We start from the raw sequence: 19,860 nt of genomic DNA on the forward strand, positions 1-19,860 counted from the left end.
ACTGCTTCCAGGTGGCTGCTCCACCTTTTCCTTGTATTATGACTTCGTCTAGTGGAGCCTGAGCTACAGAACAGATGAAGTTCCTTAACTGAACAGTGGAAGAATAGCTGAAGGGCTGCACTTACAGGCTGAGATATTGCCATGTGAACGATTCATTCTGTCATCCACCTTCTGACTCTGCCTTCTTGCCTTGCATCTCTTCATGTCTGTGATTCTGAATTAAACAGTGGAACAGAGAGATTACAGCTGGCAGATGTTGGGGTTAGGTACCTGCCAACAGGACCTACAGCTGGAAGTCAATGCTATTCTTGTGACTTAGAAGACACAGGAAATCACCTGCTCTATGTAGTTAAATAGTAATTAACTGTTTTCTTTCACAAAGTCCAGCTTTCTGTTTGTTTGCAGTTTTATACAGTGGTGCATACATAAATTGTTATTCTTGTTGAAAACAGTAGAATTATTCTGTTAATTTGTTACCAATTTATTAAGTGTTTTCTCTTTCAGATCACTTATATTTTACAATCTTCAGATATGCATTTTTTTTTTCTTAGAGACAAGAGAGCCTGAAGGCTTAGAACACTTCTTTGATTTGAAAGTGGTAAACTTCTGGCATGTAGCTGTTCTAACTCAGCAGCAATATAACTAGAGGATTTCATTTCAGAAATTTCAGGGTGCAACGTAGAAGTGATACCTTAGAGCAGGGGTGTCAGACTCATTTTCACCGGGGGCCACATCAGCCTCACAGTATCACAGTATCACAGTATGTTTGGGATTGGAAGGGACCTCAAAAGATCATCTAGTCCAATCCCCCTGCTGGAGCAGGAACGCCTAGGTGAGGTTGCACAGGAACATGTCCATGTGGGTCTTGAATGTCTCCAGGGAAGGAGACTCCACAACCCCCCTGGGCAGCCTGTTCCAGTGCTCTGTCACCCTTACTGAGAAGAAGTTTTTTCTCAAATTTAAGTGGAACCTCTTGTGTTCCAGCTTGATCCCATTGCCCCTTGTCCTATCATTGTTTGCCAACGAGAAGAGCCTGGCTCCATCCTCATGGCACTCACCCTTTATATATTTATAAACATTAATGAGGTCACCCCTCAGTCTCCTCTTCTCCAAACTAAAGAGACCCAGCTCCCTCAGCCTTTCCTCATAAGGGAGGTGCTCCACTCCCTTAATCATCTTGGTTGCCCTACGCTGGACCCTCTCCAGCAGTTCCCTGTCCTTCTTGAACTGAGGGGCCCAGAACTGGACACAATATTCCAGATGGGGTCTCACCAGGGCAGAGTAGAGGGGAAGGAGGACCTCTCTTGATCTACTAACCACCCCCCTTCTAATACATCCCAGGATGCCATTGGCCTTCCTGGCCACAAGGGCACAGTGCTGGCTCATGGTCATCCTGTTGTCCACCAGGATCCCCAGGTCCCTTTCCCCTACACTGCTCTCTAATATGTAATTTCCCAACCGATACTGGAACCTGGGGTTGTTCCTGCCCAGATGCAGGACTCTACACTTTTCCTTGTTAAATTTCATTAGGTTATTCCCCGCCCAACTCTCCAGCCTGTCTAGGTCTCGCTGGATGGCAGCACAGCCTTCTGGCGTGTCAGCCACTCCTCCCAGCTTAGTGTCATCAGCAAACTTGCTGATAGTACACTCTATTCCCTCGTCTAAGTCGTTAATGAATATATTGAATAATACTGGCCCCAGTACTGACCCCTGAGGTACTCCACTAGATACTGGTCTCCAACTAGACTCCGCACCATTGACTACCACTCTCTGGCTTCTCTCCTTAAGCCAGTTTGTAACCCACCTCACTACTCTATTGTCTAGACCACACCTCCGCAACTTAGCAACTAGGATGCTGTGGGAGACTGTGTCAAAGGCTTTACTGAAGCCTCGCGGTTGCCTTCAGAGGGCCAAATGTAATTTTAGGGCTGCATAAATGTAACTACTCCTACGTTTATAGAGTCCTAAAATTACAATCGGCCCTCTGAAGGCAACCACGAGGCTGATGTGGCCCCCGGTGAAAATGAGTTTGACATCCCTGCCTTAGAGTGTTCGATGTTTTGTAATAATTTAGAAATTTTTGTAATTAGTTTTAGAATAAACAATCAAGAATATTAGAACTGACGAGCTAGGAGGAACACTTGTTGATATTTTTGGGTTGATTTCTCCTTCATTTGAAAATTCGCACAGTCCTTTTGGGTTTTTTCCTGTTCGCATCTTCTGGTGTCCTCTGTGTATTAGAACTAGTTTGGAACTTTTGAAATTGATGACTGTATGAAGCAGAAGTACATGATTAATTCAAGAACTATTTTCCAAAGATACCTTTTTTTGAATTACTTTAGATATGCATGTATACTGTAAATGTACTTCTGTCTGAAGTTTTGACCCCTGTTTCAGAGAACAACAATGACTGGGAAAAGGCTGAAGCTATTTGGACTAAAATTCAAGAAGAAAATGTTGTTCCTCGTGAGAAAACACTAACCTTACTGGCTGATATACTTGAGAAAAATGGTCAGATTGTTCCATTTGAGGTACCTAAGGTAACTGAAATTTAACTTTCCTAGCTGACAGTACTTTTGAAATGGTTTCTTTCCATTGAAAAATGTTAACAGATAGCATTGCAGTAACTTAAATAAGTTTGTTTGTTTTAAAGGTTAGACAAGAAGATACCAGAAGTTTAAGTGCTTCTAAGGCGGAAGAAAGAAAAATAAAGATGCTTTGCAACAAAAACAATGCAAAAGGTAAAACAAAAACCACTGTTCTTTTCCCCTTCAGCATTAATTTTAAGATTAATGAGATAAATGAGGTGAGACTATGTTCTAGAGATAATCGTTGCTCTCTTCCTATCTGGCTTTTATCTGTTAGTCTATTACCTATCTGCTGATGTTGCAAGGCGGTTTATTTCTATAGGAAGGGAGGATTCAATGTGTTGCATAGTCTCTTCAGTTTCTTTACAACTAAGATTAAAGTTGTCTGGTTCAGTTTCCAAAACCCATATGCCACTGGGTGCCGCTCCATAAATACAAAACCCTGACTGAGAAATCACTTCAGATCACTTCTGCTGTGAAAAATGAGTAACTCTTCTGTGCAAACTTCCCTGCCTCACATAAAACCAGAATTAACTTAAAACATAGGTATTTACCTTTGTATATGGAAAGGAGGAGTGTCAGTGCAGTACTGTTGGCTCAGTCTGTGTGTAATTCATTGGAAATGCGTTTGTACCCATCTCATGCCGAAGCAGCACACAGCATTACTGGGCCTTTCGAGGAGGGGAGGAAATCAGTCCCCATCTATTTTTTTTGCCAAGGTACAGAGCATTTGAATGCTCTGGAAATACTTACTTTCTTCACCTATACTATGACAAATAACTAGATATCTCCATTGAAAGCAGATTAGAAAACAGAGTTAAATAGGTTTAAAAAAATTAATTCTGCTTAATGAGGAAGATTTATAGATACCAGATGCCTAGTTATTTTCTTCTCTGAGTGTCATCAGTGTATTTTACAGGTTGATTTTTAAGCTTTGAGTTTTTAAAAGAAGAATCCGTCAGCCGTTCACACAGTTAACTTATGTTGTTAGTGAAATAACCCCATGGAGTTATTCTGTTGCAGGAGCGCTGATTAGAAATCTACAGTGGAGTATTGATATTCTGCATATAGGGAGTGCAGTCTCATGTATATGAATTTAAGAATCATATGTATTATGGCTGACATAATGTTTTCAGGAAATCCTTTGTGCTGGGAAGTTTTGGGAATCCAAAGAAAATACAAGAAATGGAGAAATATTTTTCACTGAAAACCAGGCAATATTAACAGAATGTATTCTATAAAATTTTTCTTAGAAAAGTACCTATGCCTATCATAGATTATCAAGTGGAGAGCAGGAGGAAACTAAATGTGTCGTGGACCTTGCAGGGAGACTAGTTTAAAACAAAAATATAAAATGTAACTGCTTACAGTCTTTTAAAATATTTGATATTTAATTTATCAGTAAATTATCCATGCATGTTTCTGTTATTTAAAGGTGTGGTATTTGAAAAGAGGTGGTCTAGATCTATTGGGAATTAAGGAAAAAAAGGCAAATGTTGGGAAACAATTCTTCTCCTGTTGGGAAACAGTTTATCTGTCTTAAAAAAAAAACTATAAAAACTAGGTTGCCACTTTAATGTAACAGTATAATGTAATTTTGATGTGAATGTAATAGGGCAGAATATAACTTTTTCTCAACATCATCTTTTTGATGGGAAAAAGATTACCTTAATCTAGTTATGTAACTAATTTCATGAATTTACCCACTCTGACATGGGGGTGTTTTGAAAATCTGTGAGGTGCTTGATTTATGCAAAGTCATTTTTTCATTTTTATCTTCATTCCTCAGTGTGAGAACTTTTACTCCAGGGGTTCATGTTACACATAGCCAAAACAGCGGCAATTACTGAAGCAAATTTGATTGTCTTGAGAGCTAAGACTTTCTTGGCAACTTGTCACTTTTCTAACAGATCTTTTTACTTGAAATAGCTAATATAACACAGTATGATTTTGAAACTAAGAACTTTTTTTTGAATGCTAATATACTTTAGTAATTTTAGATGCCATCTGAAGAAGTAATGAGCTGATAATACCTGATCCGGCATATGTCTCAATTTGAGACTCATCTAGGTAGTCTCCAAACATGCTACTTGCACTGATGCAAAATGAAGTCTAGAAAAGAATCTGAATAGGATAATCATTCTGAGGTGAAGACTGACAGCAAAACATCCTACAACAGGAAAACAAAACTAATACAAAGATTTTTAGTTCTTCATTGAACTAGTTGTTACAAAAGAGATTTCAATATATTTCCTTGTAGAAAGAGGTCTTGTATTTTGTGAACTGTGATAGTTGATGGTAATATATGCTTGATGTATTCATTGGTGACCAGGTCCATTCCTGTACCCAACCAATGGAGAAAAAGATTCAAACACAGGGTGAAATCCTAGTTCAGTCCAAAGACAGCAGAGCTTTTGCAGGAGTCTACAAACGTAAGGAGTTTTTTGCTTTAAAAATTAGAATTTAAACAGGCGTTCATGAGCAGAAAGAACAAGCCTATCACCAGTCAGCTGCTTTTTTGTTAATTAAATAATGAGTTACACTTGTAATAGGTTATATCAGTTAAAGGTTTTTTGTTATTGTTGAATGTGATTGCTAGTCTACTAGTACCTCAGATTTCAGAAAAGTGGAAGGAAAACCTGTCTTTCCCACTGAATTTAATTGTGAACACACTATGGGTGCTGGTGTTCAGCATCTGAGCAGGCAAGAGAGTTCAGCACATTGCAACAGATCAAGCTTTAACCTCAGACCTGTAGGTAAACATGGTGAAGGATTTCAAGACCTTCCTGTGTCATCCTGTTGTTTTATTGATCTTTTAGTTGACAATGCAATCACTGTTGCAATGTCAGACATGAGTCATATTCTCTCTTCATCCCTCTCGTGTCTCTCCGTCTCTCTCGTATACATGAAACTCAGATACACAGAAGTGCATTTTATTTTTCCTTTGTTGTACTTACCTGTTTTCTCTGTTCATATATGTATGTGTATATATATATATATGCATATTTAATATAGCTCCAAGTGTCCAAAGTAGATTCTAGATGGCAGTGTTAATTCTGATTCTTAACTCAGTGTAATAGTTTGTGTTGTAAATAATATATTTTATGCATAGTTAGTTTTGTGCCAGCATTTGAGGATGTTTTTTATGGATAGTCTTTGGTTGAAGAACTTTAACGTTCAAACCAAAAGGCACACCCAACAGTTTTGGTTTGGGGAATGCCAGCTTAAAATCCCGCAGCACACGAAAATAAGTGCTATTAGTGTGATGCTTCTTGTGACAATAAAATTCAAATGAGTTGCCTTCATCTTTGCTTTCAAAGTATAAGAAAGATACTTAACACTTAGCTGTGAAATTTGTAGTGATAGTCCAAGTGTTTCTGAGAAGTTTTAAAGGTTATTGTGGCTATGATTTGAATTAGCTAAGGAATTGTTTTTTGCGTTTCATTAAATGAAGCATGGAATCACAGTTTTGATGTAAAGATCATTTGTGGTTCTTTACACAGCTTTCTAGAATATGTTACAGCCTTTATAGCAGTTTTATCTGCATGTTTATAGCTGTATAATCTTGTTTCAGAAAATAAATGACTGAAAAGTGTGCTTATCATTTTTTCCCCCTTTTTGGTAACATCCTTTCATACACTGACAGTTATTGTGAATGCATGAAATAAAACTGTTAATCAGTCAAACAAACGCAGCGTAGTTTACTTGTTAAATATCTGTATATTTGTAAATTGTATGTTTTGTATAAATCTTGTCGTAGCCAAATAATTTGATCTCCCCATATTGCAATCACCTCCTATATTATTTGTTAAAACACTGTTGTGATCATGCACCAGACACTGTAACTATATACCCCAGAATTAGGTGTTGCTTTAAAAATCCTGAGTCTTCCCCTTCTAACCAGCTGTGTTGGTATTTAAGCAACAGCCACATATAGAAGAACAGCAGTAGCAAAGTTTTTCTTCTGTGGAGGCATGTGTCAGTTTCTTGTTGTATACAAGCAGTTTCGAACAAGCTGTAGCCAACAGCTTTGGGCTCGAAGGTGTAAGCAGAGGATAAATAGATTTTAAAAGGACCTTTTCAATGAACAGGTGGCATATTTCTATGACCCACATAATTGCAATATGACATTTCATTTTGCCTTTTTTTGTTTTTTAGAGGCCTACAATATTTTCCTGAAAATGCAAGGAAAGAATGAGTTTCATTATCGTTCTTACGGCATCCTTATAAAAGCGTTGTTAACACAGAATTGTCTTGAAGAAGCCATCGAAGTAAAACACATGTAAGACTTTTCTGTGTTTTGGTGATTTAAATTGTTGAGTGGGGGCTAGTTTTAAATAATTTCGGGATCATTTTCAGGTAAGTCCTTGTGGGAAAACAGGTCATCATGACTGGTAATTAGGAGTTATGGTAGGAAATACACCAGTGTTTCACAGAGCGATATGCCAGATATTAAAAAGATACTAGAGTGACAGTATGTATTGCTAATAACTCATTTCAGCTAACGGTGTCAACAAATGTACTTGGCATCAGAACTGAAAGTCTCCCCTTCTGGCAGTCTGCCTTGTCCTCTTTAGAGCAATATCCAAACAGACAAGATTCCTTCCCTTAGCTGCCCGTGAGCCTTCCCCTCAGTGCACGTCCCCGCTGCTGTCCCCTCCGCCCACGCTCCCTGGCAGCTGACCGCCTGCCAAATTCAAAATGGTACGTTTGACTCTGATGCCAGTGGTGAGGAGATGGCCAGAAACCTAAGATCCAGTTCTTACACTTCTGAAACAAATCCAACCTGCTGTCATGTGTCATTAGAATCACTGGAATCAAATGAACTTTTAGTGAGTTGTATGGTACGCCACTTGCTTTAATTATTGCCTGGACTGTGTGTTCTGGTGAGATTATAGGCTTCGAAGTAAGAGTGTTACTACTCATCGATATAGAGGTGAAAAGAACAAAAATATAAGTTTAAGGAGTTCAAGCCATTCCGTTTGTTCACCTAAAACAAGAACAGTGGTTGTCATCAGGTGTGTGTAGTGATTTGAAAGTGCATGTCGGTAAGATGCATAGGGCACTATGAAAAATCTAATAATTTTTCAAGTCAGCTTAGTTATTGATGCCCAAGAACAGTATAGTGTAAGATGATGTTTATTGTTTTCACGTTTTCTTAAAAGTGTTTAGATGGAATATGTCTTTCATTGAAAAGGTATGAGTTCTGCATTCAGAAGAACAAATCATGTTTTTTCAAATAAGTCTCAATAACTGGGCTTGATGCTAAGGAATGTTTGTGCTTGATGGATGTATGGCTTATAGCAAGGAAAAAGTGGAAGAGTTTATCAAATTAAACTCCCTGAAATGGAAGTAACTGATACATCTTTGTAAATAGAAGGTGGAAAGGTCATGTTTTAGAAGTACAAAGAATACTGATAAAATTTAGGTAGTTTGTTAGATGTTCACAGAAAATATTCAGGTATCAAAAGATGCTCAGGGAAAAGTTTGAAACTTCCTACTGAAGATTTTTATATGCATTCACTGCTTCCTTGCTCTGCAACTTCAACACACTTGTAAACAAGATGCCCAAAGTATTGCATATCATCAGCAGTAATTTGCAGATTGGTAGAGCAGAAAGAATGGTGGCTTCTTCCTAGTATATCAGTGATTCAGAATTCCCACTTTAGATAAGTATTTCAGTGTGTAAATTCAAAATACAGGGAAAAAATGAACAAAATTTTAAAAACTGAAAGAATTAGGTGTGTTTTAAAGGACTAAGCCTCTGAACCTCAAGATATTTAGGAAAAAAGAAAAAAGGATTTAATAATAGATTCTCTTCTTGGTCACTGGTCACAGCCAACCATCATGATAACCTCAGTGCTTTTCAGAACTCTCCTACTGCATCTTGCAGTCAAGAAATTCCAAGTAATGACATTCTAAGAAGCCTGTAACGGCTCACTGTTGCATCAGGACAGAAAATCCTTCATATTGATGGTGTTCATGGTGTTTATCTTGTATGTTTTTTCTAGTAACAAATGCTTACATTAAGCATTTTCAAAAGTCATTAAGTTCTACATTATTTGCTGAAATAGAGAAAGTGATTGTGTGTACACATCATTGAGGAATAGCATATCTGTGTGTTTTGCACACATTTCTGCATGCTTAACGATTTCACCAACCTCATATTACAAAAAGAAAACTCCTACAAAGCCTAAATGTGTGCAGTGGCCTGAAACTTCTGCAACTCCTAATATTTTCATAAAATAAAGGAAAGCTACTTTCATATATACAAGCTAACATCTTTTCCTTTTTACTCTGCTTGAAACCAAATTTGAAATGTAAATAATATTTAGAGAACGTTAGTATGAAGATTAATATAGACAATAAAATAAGTATTTTTAATTTTAAAAGGTCAGGTTATTTTATAACTTCTGTCTTGTTAGCAGAACTGAGAAACTTCCATGCAAAAGTGATGCGGTAGAAAGAAATTGCACTCCTACTCTGCCTTTGGAAAAAACAAAACAAAACCAAACATCCCAGAAGGTTACTGATCTGTTGGTCAACCCAAGTATAATTGCTCTGGCATTCTAGCACTGTTTTGAGGAACATTTACTTCATTCAGACCAAGAAGTTTTAAATAGAAATGTAGAAGTATTGGAATGATGGATTAGTTCTGTAATAGTAGCTAACATCTATTTAATCACACTAAAGATTGGAAGATTGGAGAAAGTAAATCCTTTGTTACATGTAATTTACAGTCTCATGCATGAATTGTTGACTTAAGGGCTTTGACAGATGGGACAAAGGGAAAAAAAAAAGGCGGAACTGAGCAGTGGGTGCTTAGGCAGGGATTAAGAGGATTGGTTGGGAGAGTAAGAAAATCCCGAGTCCAGTGACTGCGTTTGTGAGCCTGGGAGGCTGAAAGTGACTGAGAGGATAGTCATATTGTGTGCGATGGGAAGGATTTTCTTGGGATTGAGGAGAATAATTTAGCAATGACCCTGCTTACCTCCCAATCCGCTCAGCCTCTAAGTTCAAGTAGGTAGGCTGCTCAGTTGTTTGCCACAAGATGATCAGTGAGGTTTATCTTGATTGCTGATATGGTAAATGGCAATGCCCCCCTTTTCCGTGTAGAGATTTTGTAATCTAGAAATGAACATTTGTAAAGTTATCCTTCTATATTAAAAATGTGGCTATATGTCATTTAGGAATGGGAACATTTTGTAGTATAAGATCTATGGGATTGCTGGCTAGTCTCGCTTGACTAATTTCCAGAGTGTTAGAAAAGCTTTAGCAATGTTATTAAAGATTCTCTTTGCTGTAGATACGTGAAGTTTTGTATTACAGAGGATAAAGAGTTGGTAAGCAAAATAAAATTTGAACATGGGTAAGGCAGCAAATGTGGTATGTTCACTTTAAAACCTGTATACATCTAGATGACAGAAATTTGAAAATTAATCAACCAAATGATATGGTGTTAGTTCATAATATGCTTTAGTTTATGTTTAAAATATACAGTGCTGAAAATAAATGTTTCATTTTTATTGCTGAAAGAATAGTTTTACATTTTATAATTACGGTGACTATTGAAAAAAGAAGAAAAAGTATCCAGCTTAGGATACAACAGAACAATGCAGGGCATGCAGTTATTTTAGTCATCTAATATGTCAGCATTCAAGAATCTGAACCGATTGTTTAAAAAAAATCTTGTACTTTGTTTCTTTTGTTGCTCACTTCCAACTTTGTCATCTGTCAGAATGCAAAAAAAAATTATCCTTCTATAACCATTGACAGGATAACACAAAAGCTGTCTCCAGGTCGATATTTTGCAGCAATATTTTTAACATACGAACAGTAGTTTTTATAATTTCACCTTGGTGCTCAACCATTTATTATCGTATCAGAAGCATGTCAGTAATTCCTTTCTAAATGTCTGCTTCTTTTAGTGCTGAGACCCACATCAAGGGCTTCACACTGAACAGTGCTGCCAGCAGCCTCCTCATCATATCGCAAGTTAGGCGGGATTATTTGAAAGGTATGTCACAATGCTTGACCTTTACGTCACATTAATGCCTCTGCAGATTTTTCTTGTAACGCCCTTCGAATACTTGGATAAAGGAGTCCATTTAGCAAATTACCTGCTTATCAAGAGCCTTTTGTGGTAGCTGAGAGACGTAAATTACTGTACATGCATTTATAATACAGCTTGAATATGAATGTACTTGTCATTTGACCACTTAGTCCAGTTTCCATTCCATTTAACACAAGATGGGTTTTCTTAAGATGAATCACAGCTCTTCAGACATGCAAAATTTGTGCTCCAGAACGAGAGAAAGTACAGGCTTTCAAGTGCGTTAAAATTCACAGCACAAGTCATTTTGCTTTGGAAATTAACATACTTTAGAGCATCTGAAACAATTCCCAGCAGTTGTTTCTTGCATATTGTGTTGGTTGTGTGAGATATCACACGAGTTAAATTGACTGTTAAATGTGCAGGATTGTGCGCTAAATGATTATAATATTGGTTTTAAAACTTAATCAAATACTTTTTAATAGTTCTCAATACCAACAGTAACAAAATATTCAGTTTGATTTTCTTTTTAATTTAACGATGATGACAGAAAATGAAATGGTGGCTGAAGAGTATGTAAGGTTACCCAACAAGATGGTGGATGAAGTTTGTAGTTGTTTTGGTTTAGTTCCCATCCATCATTGGTTGTTTTGCAGCCCAGCATTTAGCTCCACAGTGTTGCTTTTTACTTACTTTGTTGTTACACAGAACTCCTGTGAGAGAGGAAAACTCTGCAAGGACATAATTTTACATACAGTCCTGTGTCTTTTATCTCTGTGCAAGTGTAATGTACTGTTGATCCGTGTTTTTGTCGGTACTGTTAAGCGTTAATGCAGCTATGTACGAAGAAAATGTATTACACTGAATTGGATTTTACTTGCATATCAGAAGGCATACCAGAAAATCCATTTTCGATTCTGCCATTGGTTAATTTTATTTCGTTCCAGTAGGCATAGCTGTAGTAGCCCATACCTATGTAACATCAGCCACATTAAAATACTCTAAGAGGAACATTCAGATGCGTCTTGTCACTTATACTCCTTCCTGCAGCTGATAAACTCGTCTTCTTTCAGATTCCTTCCCTGTTCAGTCTCCAGTCTGAGGTCATTGTCAGGTGTCATTCACTGAAGTATTTGGGGGGAATGCAATTGTTTCTCTCACTCTTGGCAAATCTTAAGTTTTTGCAGCTTGCAAGTCCTTTGCCTGACATTCCTGCATGATTTTATTCTGATAAAGTTTCTGCTTTTTCTTCTCCAGTGTTCCATGTAGTTTTGCCAATTCCTCCTAAATATTACACACCAAAAATCTTCCCTTCTTCAGAACATGAGTGATGTTTCTGTATTCTGCCAATATTTTGCGCTAACTATATGATTTCTTTTTAACTAGCATACTGAGTTTTCTGCCACGTCAACCCCTCTCCCTTGCTGTACTCTAAAAGTGTTTCTTTTTGCACAATACAAAGTTTCTCAAAAGTTTGTGGAACTACGTTGACTTGCAAAATTATATTTTCCTTTATCTTGTGCATTGAACAAGCTTTACCTTGGTAATTTAATCGAGAAGTCATACTTGATCTTTGTTTCTATTTTAATTTGAAAGGTATTGCTTCTCTTTTTGTAAGTGAAGTCTTGAAAATGCAAGCTACTAAATATTTCAGCCATTCTGGTCATTTCTGAGGCTCATAGATGACACAAAAATTTTGGGGCAGTCTTTTTGGAATCTTTTGGTGGTGAGCTCCATTTGACCTACATCCTGTGGTGGATTTCAGTTGTGTATAACTTGATGGTTTTATTACTCCCTCATACAGTTCACCATCATTCTTTGCTGTGTAATGTGATATAGTTCAAAGTTTTTGTGTAGGTCCCTGAGTAAACTCATAAGAGCTCTTTCTTCTAGCAAGAACTTGGTAAAACCCAGGTTACTTTAAAGAGTCAGAACTCGAGTTTCACAGTATGGAATTTGAAGGGTTTAGAGGAAAGCCTTTTAAAAGATAAATGGTTGGTTTCCACAAGCACATAGTTACATGCTTTTAAGTACTGAAAAATCAAGGGATTAAATTATTAATTCAGATTAGTACTAATGAGTGCTTTTGCGTGAGGAAAAAAGATATACCAGCAGAATTACCTAGTATGCTACTAGCACGTAATTTCTTGCAGTAGTGCTGCACACATGCAACTTTCAAAACTTTATCTGTCCTTGTTCTTGAGAAGGCTGCTCATGCTCCATGCTGAAGCGAGGTCTGCGCTTAAGTCAGGAGAGAATTTGAACTTAGCGTATGTTTTAAGTTTACTTTTTAAATTTTGGGAATCTTACCCCTGATGCATTGCTCCATTTTTTTCCCCTAAAAAGAAAGGAGGGGCGGATGTGGAAAGAAAATTTGCCATGAAGGAAGGTTAGGCATATAGAATAGGGGTTTTTTTCTTCCTTTCTTTTAAAAGATAATATTTGATTTCTGCAATACCTGCGTATTGAATTGGAATGTTAATGCTGTGGAGTTCAAGTGGGTGTATATTATGTTAGAAGTGTTATCCCTTGGTATTATAATTATTATCTGTCATTAATCCTGACTGTGCTGGTAAGGAGTAAGAGGTTTTTACCAGAAGGGCACGTCTTTCTCTGTGTGTTTGCTCGTGTATGGTGTAAATTGACAAGAATTCTGGTTAGAGAAGTGAGTGTGACTGCACCTGTGGTGGGTTTGGGGTATTTGTGGCAGATGGACAGGAGATCGATTTTGTGTGTGTTTAAGATAGGTAATTGCTTTAATTTTAGAAGTTCGTGAGGTAACTATCCAGTTTTGAGTTTATTTTTTGTTCTTGTATGGAGACTTTTGTGTGATGTTTTTATTTTAAAAATTAAATGTTGGTAAAGTTTTGGTGCACACTTAAAAAGAGAAATCTGAATGCCAGACTTCAGCAGTTTCAGTAATGAGTTACATTTTTAAACTGTATTTGTTCTTAAGTATGCAACATTTTTGGGTTTTAGTAAAGAAAATTTATTGTAGTTTGAAGAAAAAACAGGCTGAAAAGGTCATGACTTTCAGGTCATAAGGGAGGACGTTTATGACACAGCAGCTTTCCTTGAGCTGGGTACTAAAATAAATTTATTAAATGTTAAAAGTATTATAATACTTTTTATTAAGCAAACATTAAAGCATTTTAACCTGAATTACTGTTGAAAGTTTTTATTTGTGTGTGTATATATTCAAATTATGATTCACTATAGTAATTTTGGGTCTTAAGTTCAGCAAGAGAACTATTTTCTGCACATGTTTTTAAAAGGGGACAGTTAATGATACCAGCAGCATGATTGCCTTCTGAACTAAAATCAGTTTTCCTTTTCCCTTATTTCTTTACCATCGTTAGATGCCATTGCTGTTTTAAAAGGAATGCTTGACAGTGGTGTGTTGCCCACTAGACCAGCAGTTAGCATGCTCATTCAGACTCTGGCAGAAAAAGGAGACCTAAAGAACCTGCAAGCACTTAAAACCATACTGGATGACACCACAAAATCAATTGATATATCTGCCTCACTAATCCCTAATGCTATTGCATTGGCTCATACTAAGAAGTAAGTATTTCTAGGACTGAGATACGTAACTCTTTTCTGCAGAGTGCTGGGAATCACTTGCATTATACATTCCATTCTGTTTCCATTCTTACAGTGTCCTAGATGTCAAAATTCTGGTCAAGTTGAGCACTGTGATGTTCAGTTCTATTCTGGTATCATTTCCAAAACACACTTGGGGTTGAAAATCATTTAATAAAATACAGAGGTAGCTATGAAGCACTGAGGAGAGCATGCAGTCTTTTCTTGTGGTATAATTTAGCTTTGATACCTTTATTCTAACATTTTACACCTCATGTGAAGTGTTGTCCTTGGTGTTAGATCAAAAGTCCTATGAAATCTGAATGCAAAGTTGATTTACTTCATCAATACAAATGAAAGCAATCTTGGAACTTAGCAGTACAGATTATGCTTACACTTATGTGGAAACAAAAATTAGCTACCTGTTCCAGTAGTTGAAATGACAAAATATTGTTGTGTTTACTCTCAAAATGTGAAAGGCAGACATATATCCATGGAGTGGTTTTAATTTTTTTTGGTCAGAATTATGAAAAGTTGTTTGCTATGCTGTTATAGGCCATGGTTTCTGTCATAATAATTATCCCCACACTTTGAGTATCCTGTGATTCAACCATTCAGTTCAGTTTCATGTTCTGCCTAGCATTTTTGGTTTAGTAGGTACGTTAGTACTGTGCTGGTTTATCCTCTGTATAAAACTGTAAGGGGGAAGCACTTCTGGGACATACTGGGCACACTATGAACTTCTGAAACATGCTTTGTAGGAAACAGTCTTCAGGAATCCAATGTATTCTGTTATTTTATTTCAAACCAGTTTTGTCAGATAGACCTCTTTTGTCTAACTTGACAGGAAAGCTGTGGAACAGTGTAGTACATCAGAGATGCCTGAGGCAATCAGGTATGCCAGACCAGAGAGAATAGTCACTGACATGTTTGGAACAGCAAGAGGACTTGAATTGAAGGAGAACTGTGCAGGCCAGTGAGCTCTGCCTATAAAGGACTGGTTCTGTAAATACATAGATCTGAGTGGTCCTTGGTACACGATTCTAGTGCATTAACTTTTGCCTAAATTAAACATTCCAAATAGCAGAGATACCTTTAGGATTTGTCTCATAAGCTGCGTGTTTTCCTATATTTCCATGTCATACAGGTGTTGCAAAGTCATGCCATATTCCTAGGGTGTAGATTGGTGACAAAAATGAATAAGTAGCTATATGCAGGCACCTGTTATTTAAGCAGCATACATTTTTTTTCCCACACCAAAGCTTGTTTAGATGCATGAAAGGACTTAACAGCAGCATAAATAATATGCACCTTATATATTCTTAAATATCTTGCAAGCTGTACTTTGAGAACCATGAAAAACAGATTCTTTCAAATATTTTTTATACCTGTTCATTTATTGGTAGAGTCATGTTTCTGATATACTTTTCAAAGCATTTTTCATAGGTTTCAAATGTACTATGTTTCTGTTTAACCTAAAAGCATTTATCATGCTCCAATTTATTTTTCAATTAAATTAGTTTATAAAGTGAACTGATAAGACATGTTGTCACTTGAACTTTTTAGAACACTGGAAGCAGAGTTAACACTTTGATGAATACTTTCTGCATTATTTTATTAGCATTTGCTGGACATACGCTGTAAGATTAAAAGTGTTTAGACAAAGGTACTGACCAAATGACAGTTCATATTGTCTTTTGCATCCAAAAAGGCAGGCGTAGGAAAAATCGGGTAAATAATTAATTGAATGACATTAAAAAATACTTGAGTTGCATGCATTAATTATTCAGATACCTTCTGTTAATGTTTTTATTTTACCTTGTAGATTTGCAGAATACAGTCTCCTAAAGCAGCTAGTTGAACTCTTCTTTCTTAGTGAGGTAAAAAGGTGTTTTAAAATTACTTAGGCTTTGTACAGGTGAAAGGTCATTAAATATTTACTTATAGGTTAATGTATTCATTTTCATAAATGGCTTCACTTTTACACTATCCAAATCAAGTCATAGGTACTCAACCATTCCTGGGATATACAACCTTAATGTGGAAAACAAAAACTTTAATGAAGTTGCTTCTTTAGGTTTAGAAATCTTGATTTCAGAAACTAAGCCAGTTCAATCTCTCTTCCTAGCAATGACCTTGATGCTGCCGTGAAATACCTTGAGCCTCTGCTTATCTCTGGTGCACAGAATCCTGATCAAGGTGTCAGAAATATTTCCTATTTGTTAAGAAAGGTGTCTGAGGAAGGATTAGAACCAGCTTTGGAAAAATGTAAGTTAATTGCTATGATATTTAAATATTCTGACTAGACAGAGTTGTTATGAAAGAGCTATTACATGTAAAACCTGCTCAGTCAGCATAAATCATGCCTGTGAAGTTTACAAAAGTGGCTTTTCAATCAAAGATTTTCCTTATGTACCCATCATTTTGCAGTTGGTGCGATGGCAGAACGACTGGCCAGTCAGTTTGGAATTTACAGACCTGTCACAGATCTTTTCCTTCAATATGTCAGCGCAGACAGAGTGGATGATGCTAGATCGCTGATACAGGTAATGACATAACATGAGAGGTACAGAAATGCTTAGAGCTCTTCAAAGGTTAGCTGAGAAACTGTCAAAAAGAGGCATTGAATAGCATAGACTAGTACTAGTCTGCTTTTACAGCGTGAGTTGCAGTAGCACAGTTTAGACTATACCAAACCATGAGCTAGTACTCTAGTACTAATAATAGTAGTAGGTGTCAGAGTCGAAGTGGTTTTTGTCTTCTAACAACCTGAAGGAAATAAAGGAAGACTTGTATGGTGCTTGAAATTCCATCCAAATCAAATATTCTTTTACAAGTTTTCTGCTAGACAGCAGTTGCTTCTTGCAGCTTCTCACATAATTTCCTTAAGTGCTGTAAACATAATATCATATAGCTGTACAGTTTGCAAGCCAGAAGCAGGCAATGTTTGCTCTTCATGGACCTTACTTCACTTGTTTGCTATAATGTTGTTTATGCTGCATTAAAGGTTTGTCAAGAGCTGAATTTGCTTTCTACTCACTTGAGTATCATGGGTGAGTGAAAAGGCCACAGTCTCAGGTGAGTTAGCAATCTTCAGGGAATGAGACAACAGCATTCATGCTGTTTGGACAGAGCTAAAGAGCAAGCCGAGCAGAGGTGGGATGAGCTGTGGGTGATGGGAGGCTCATCCCAGCAGGTGGCAGTCCAGCAGTCATGCCAGTTTGGCATTCAGCAGGTTCTTCTGTGTCTGGAGGCTCCTGCCGCAAACCGAGGCCTCTCACCATCTCCTGATGGTGCTTACTACTGATTTGGCAATTTCCAAGCATTTTAAGCTGTTAAAGAAAAAGATCTGCTTCATCCATCAGATGCTTTATGATATTCCAAGACCATTTTTAAGATGACTGCATACCAACAAATGTGTTCAGTTACTTCTGCTGCAGTGTGAGGCATATTATCTGTATATTCCCTGCTCTGGAATATTACTTCATTTATTGCTTTGCCTAACTGGACATCTGAGTATTAAAAGGAGACTACAGTTTTGATACAAAACCCTCTTGCTGTATAGCATGAAACATCAAAATGAAACAAAATCTCAAGTTATTTTACTCTCATTCCTGATTTTTTGATTGTTCTTTGATTGAAATGAATGAAATTGAATGAGTGAATGAAAATCGGTTACAATTTCTTGCTTTTGTGAAAAAAGAGGTTTGCTTTTTTAAGTAAAAACCGCATGTTCCTACAATTTTTTAAAACCTAGAATAATTTCCATTCATATATCCCTAAAATTTCTTATTACAATGGCATCCTACTGTTGGAATTAAATTCATGGCTCTATGGCATACTTGAAATAACATTCACAGGTAAGGTTGAGTTGAAACTTCTGTGTATATGAGAAAATTTGGGTTTTATATGGTGCAGGAAAAACTTTCAGTTGTGTTAAATATTCTTGACTGCTTTTGTGGATCAGGTATTCCACCAATAGGTAACTAGAAGGTAGTAATAATCACTGCCCATTGTTTGTTATTTTCTTGAAAGTAAATCACAATCTGAATTAATTATTTTGCTTGTAATAATCGAAAATATTAATATACATACGGAGAATCCTTACATTCAAAAATGCATCTAGGAGTCTATTTAAAAGTTGAAGAAACAGCAACAGTGTCTTTTGTACTGTCTGGAGGGAAAATGCTTTTACTGACAAAAGTCAAAAGTGGTTTGATATTTCAGCATGAAAGGGGTCTGCGGGAAACATCTCTCCAACCAGACTGTCTCTTTCATTTTAGAACATCCTTATTTCTTACACTGACAGTAGGTGAGAATGGCTAGAATCAGTTAAAATGCTGCAAGCTTCTCCCATGAATGTTTCGCCTCTGTTTATCACCATAAAGCAATTTTTTGTCAGAACACAAGAGGTACATTTTTGTCCCAGTTTGCCTGATAGAATGAGGTTTCACACCTTTTCACTTGGACTTTAAAAGCTTGTCAAACCATATTATACATACTGTACATTCATAATGGCATAAATCCAAATTTTTTTGTGTATGTCTAAACCACTGATTGAATGTAGTAAATTCATGGTGTGGGTGTTTTTTATGCCCACAGTCTCTTCTTCCTGTGCATTTTGGTACTGATAAAATATCTTACAGCTGGTAAAAAGCACTGTGCATTGTAAGAATTTTAAGACTGACACCTTTGAGGACCATACACTAAAATATTGTCTTATATTTTTTATTTTGCCTTTGTTTCTAAAGTAAGATTTTTTTAATTTTTTCTTTTAATCTGGTCTGTCTCAAACTTTTTTTAAGTTCAGCTTCTCTCTCTCTCAAACACTGTCTATTGCAGTGAAAGCCTTTTATAAAATAGAGAGATTGAAATCAGTCCTTTGTATGCGTAAGTGTAGGTAATTATACTTTAAAGAGAACTTGCTTTGTACATTTTAATTTTTATAAAGAAACGAGCAGTTATCTCCCTGACACCTTATTAAATGTATAATTAACCTTATGATCCCTAGCTCACTTGTGAATGCTTGGCAGTATAATTGGAGAGGAACAGTGTTTCTCTTTTTCATTCTTTTGCAGTCCTAAACCTCGTTTTTGTGTTATGTTGAAGTATTAGTTTAATTCTTTCCCCTTTTGTTTTAAACAAACTTTATACCTACCGTTTTAAAAACAATGTTTACCAAAACGGGGCATGAAATGAACTCGTTTCCTATGTTCAGTGGTGTTGCATTTTCTTTTTTTGAATTAATGGTCAATTATTTACCTTGTAAATAGGTAATGTATATTATTTTTAATGTCTGTAATTGGAAATTTTCACATTAGCCTTTCTGTTTAATACTAACCTGCTCATTACTGCTACATTATTTCTTTTTCTTTAGAGGTGTGGTGCATTGGTTGAAGACAAGAGAACTTTAGTGAGTTTTATGGCTAGATCAGCATCTAAACCTGGACAGGTATAATATTTTTTCATTTATATAATTGTATATGTAGTGAAATACTACTACATCAACCTTTCTTGAAATGGTTTGGATCTTGAACTTCAGAGTTGACAGCTTTATCAGGTTTCTTGGGGAGAGGGGAGGTTAATTTGCAAAGCTGGTTACAGTTAAAGGAACAGTTTATTTTATGGAACATGATG

The 19,860-nt window shown here is 36.6% G+C and overlaps 1 protein-coding gene across 3 annotated transcripts in view; it reads left to right on the top strand.

Annotated features, from left to right (window-relative positions):
- The window catches only part of LRPPRC (leucine rich pentatricopeptide repeat containing), a 92,425-nt gene that overhangs the window by 66,138 nt on the left and 6,427 nt on the right, over nt 1-19,860 (top strand). For 2 of the 3 annotated variants that reach the window (XM_080341355.1, XM_080341356.1), the window contains exons 28-35: nt 2,398-2,540; nt 2,654-2,741; nt 6,747-6,870; nt 10,517-10,605; nt 14,001-14,205; nt 16,352-16,491; nt 16,654-16,769; nt 19,601-19,675. In XM_080341355.1, coding sequence (XP_080197481.1) covers nt 2,398-2,540; nt 2,654-2,741; nt 6,747-6,870; nt 10,517-10,605; nt 14,001-14,205; nt 16,352-16,491; nt 16,654-16,769; nt 19,601-19,675 — 980 coding nt within the window. Of the gene's footprint in view, nt 1-2,397; nt 2,541-2,653; nt 2,742-6,746; nt 6,871-10,516; nt 10,606-14,000; nt 14,206-16,351; nt 16,492-16,653; nt 16,770-19,600; nt 19,676-19,860 lie in introns of those variants that run through there. The other variant, XR_013921946.1, reaches the window with a different exon arrangement.

Source organism: Nesoenas mayeri (assembly GCF_963082525.1).
Source record: "Nesoenas mayeri genome assembly, chromosome: 3".
Classification (NCBI taxonomy): Eukaryota; Metazoa; Chordata; class Aves; order Columbiformes; family Columbidae; genus Nesoenas; species Nesoenas mayeri.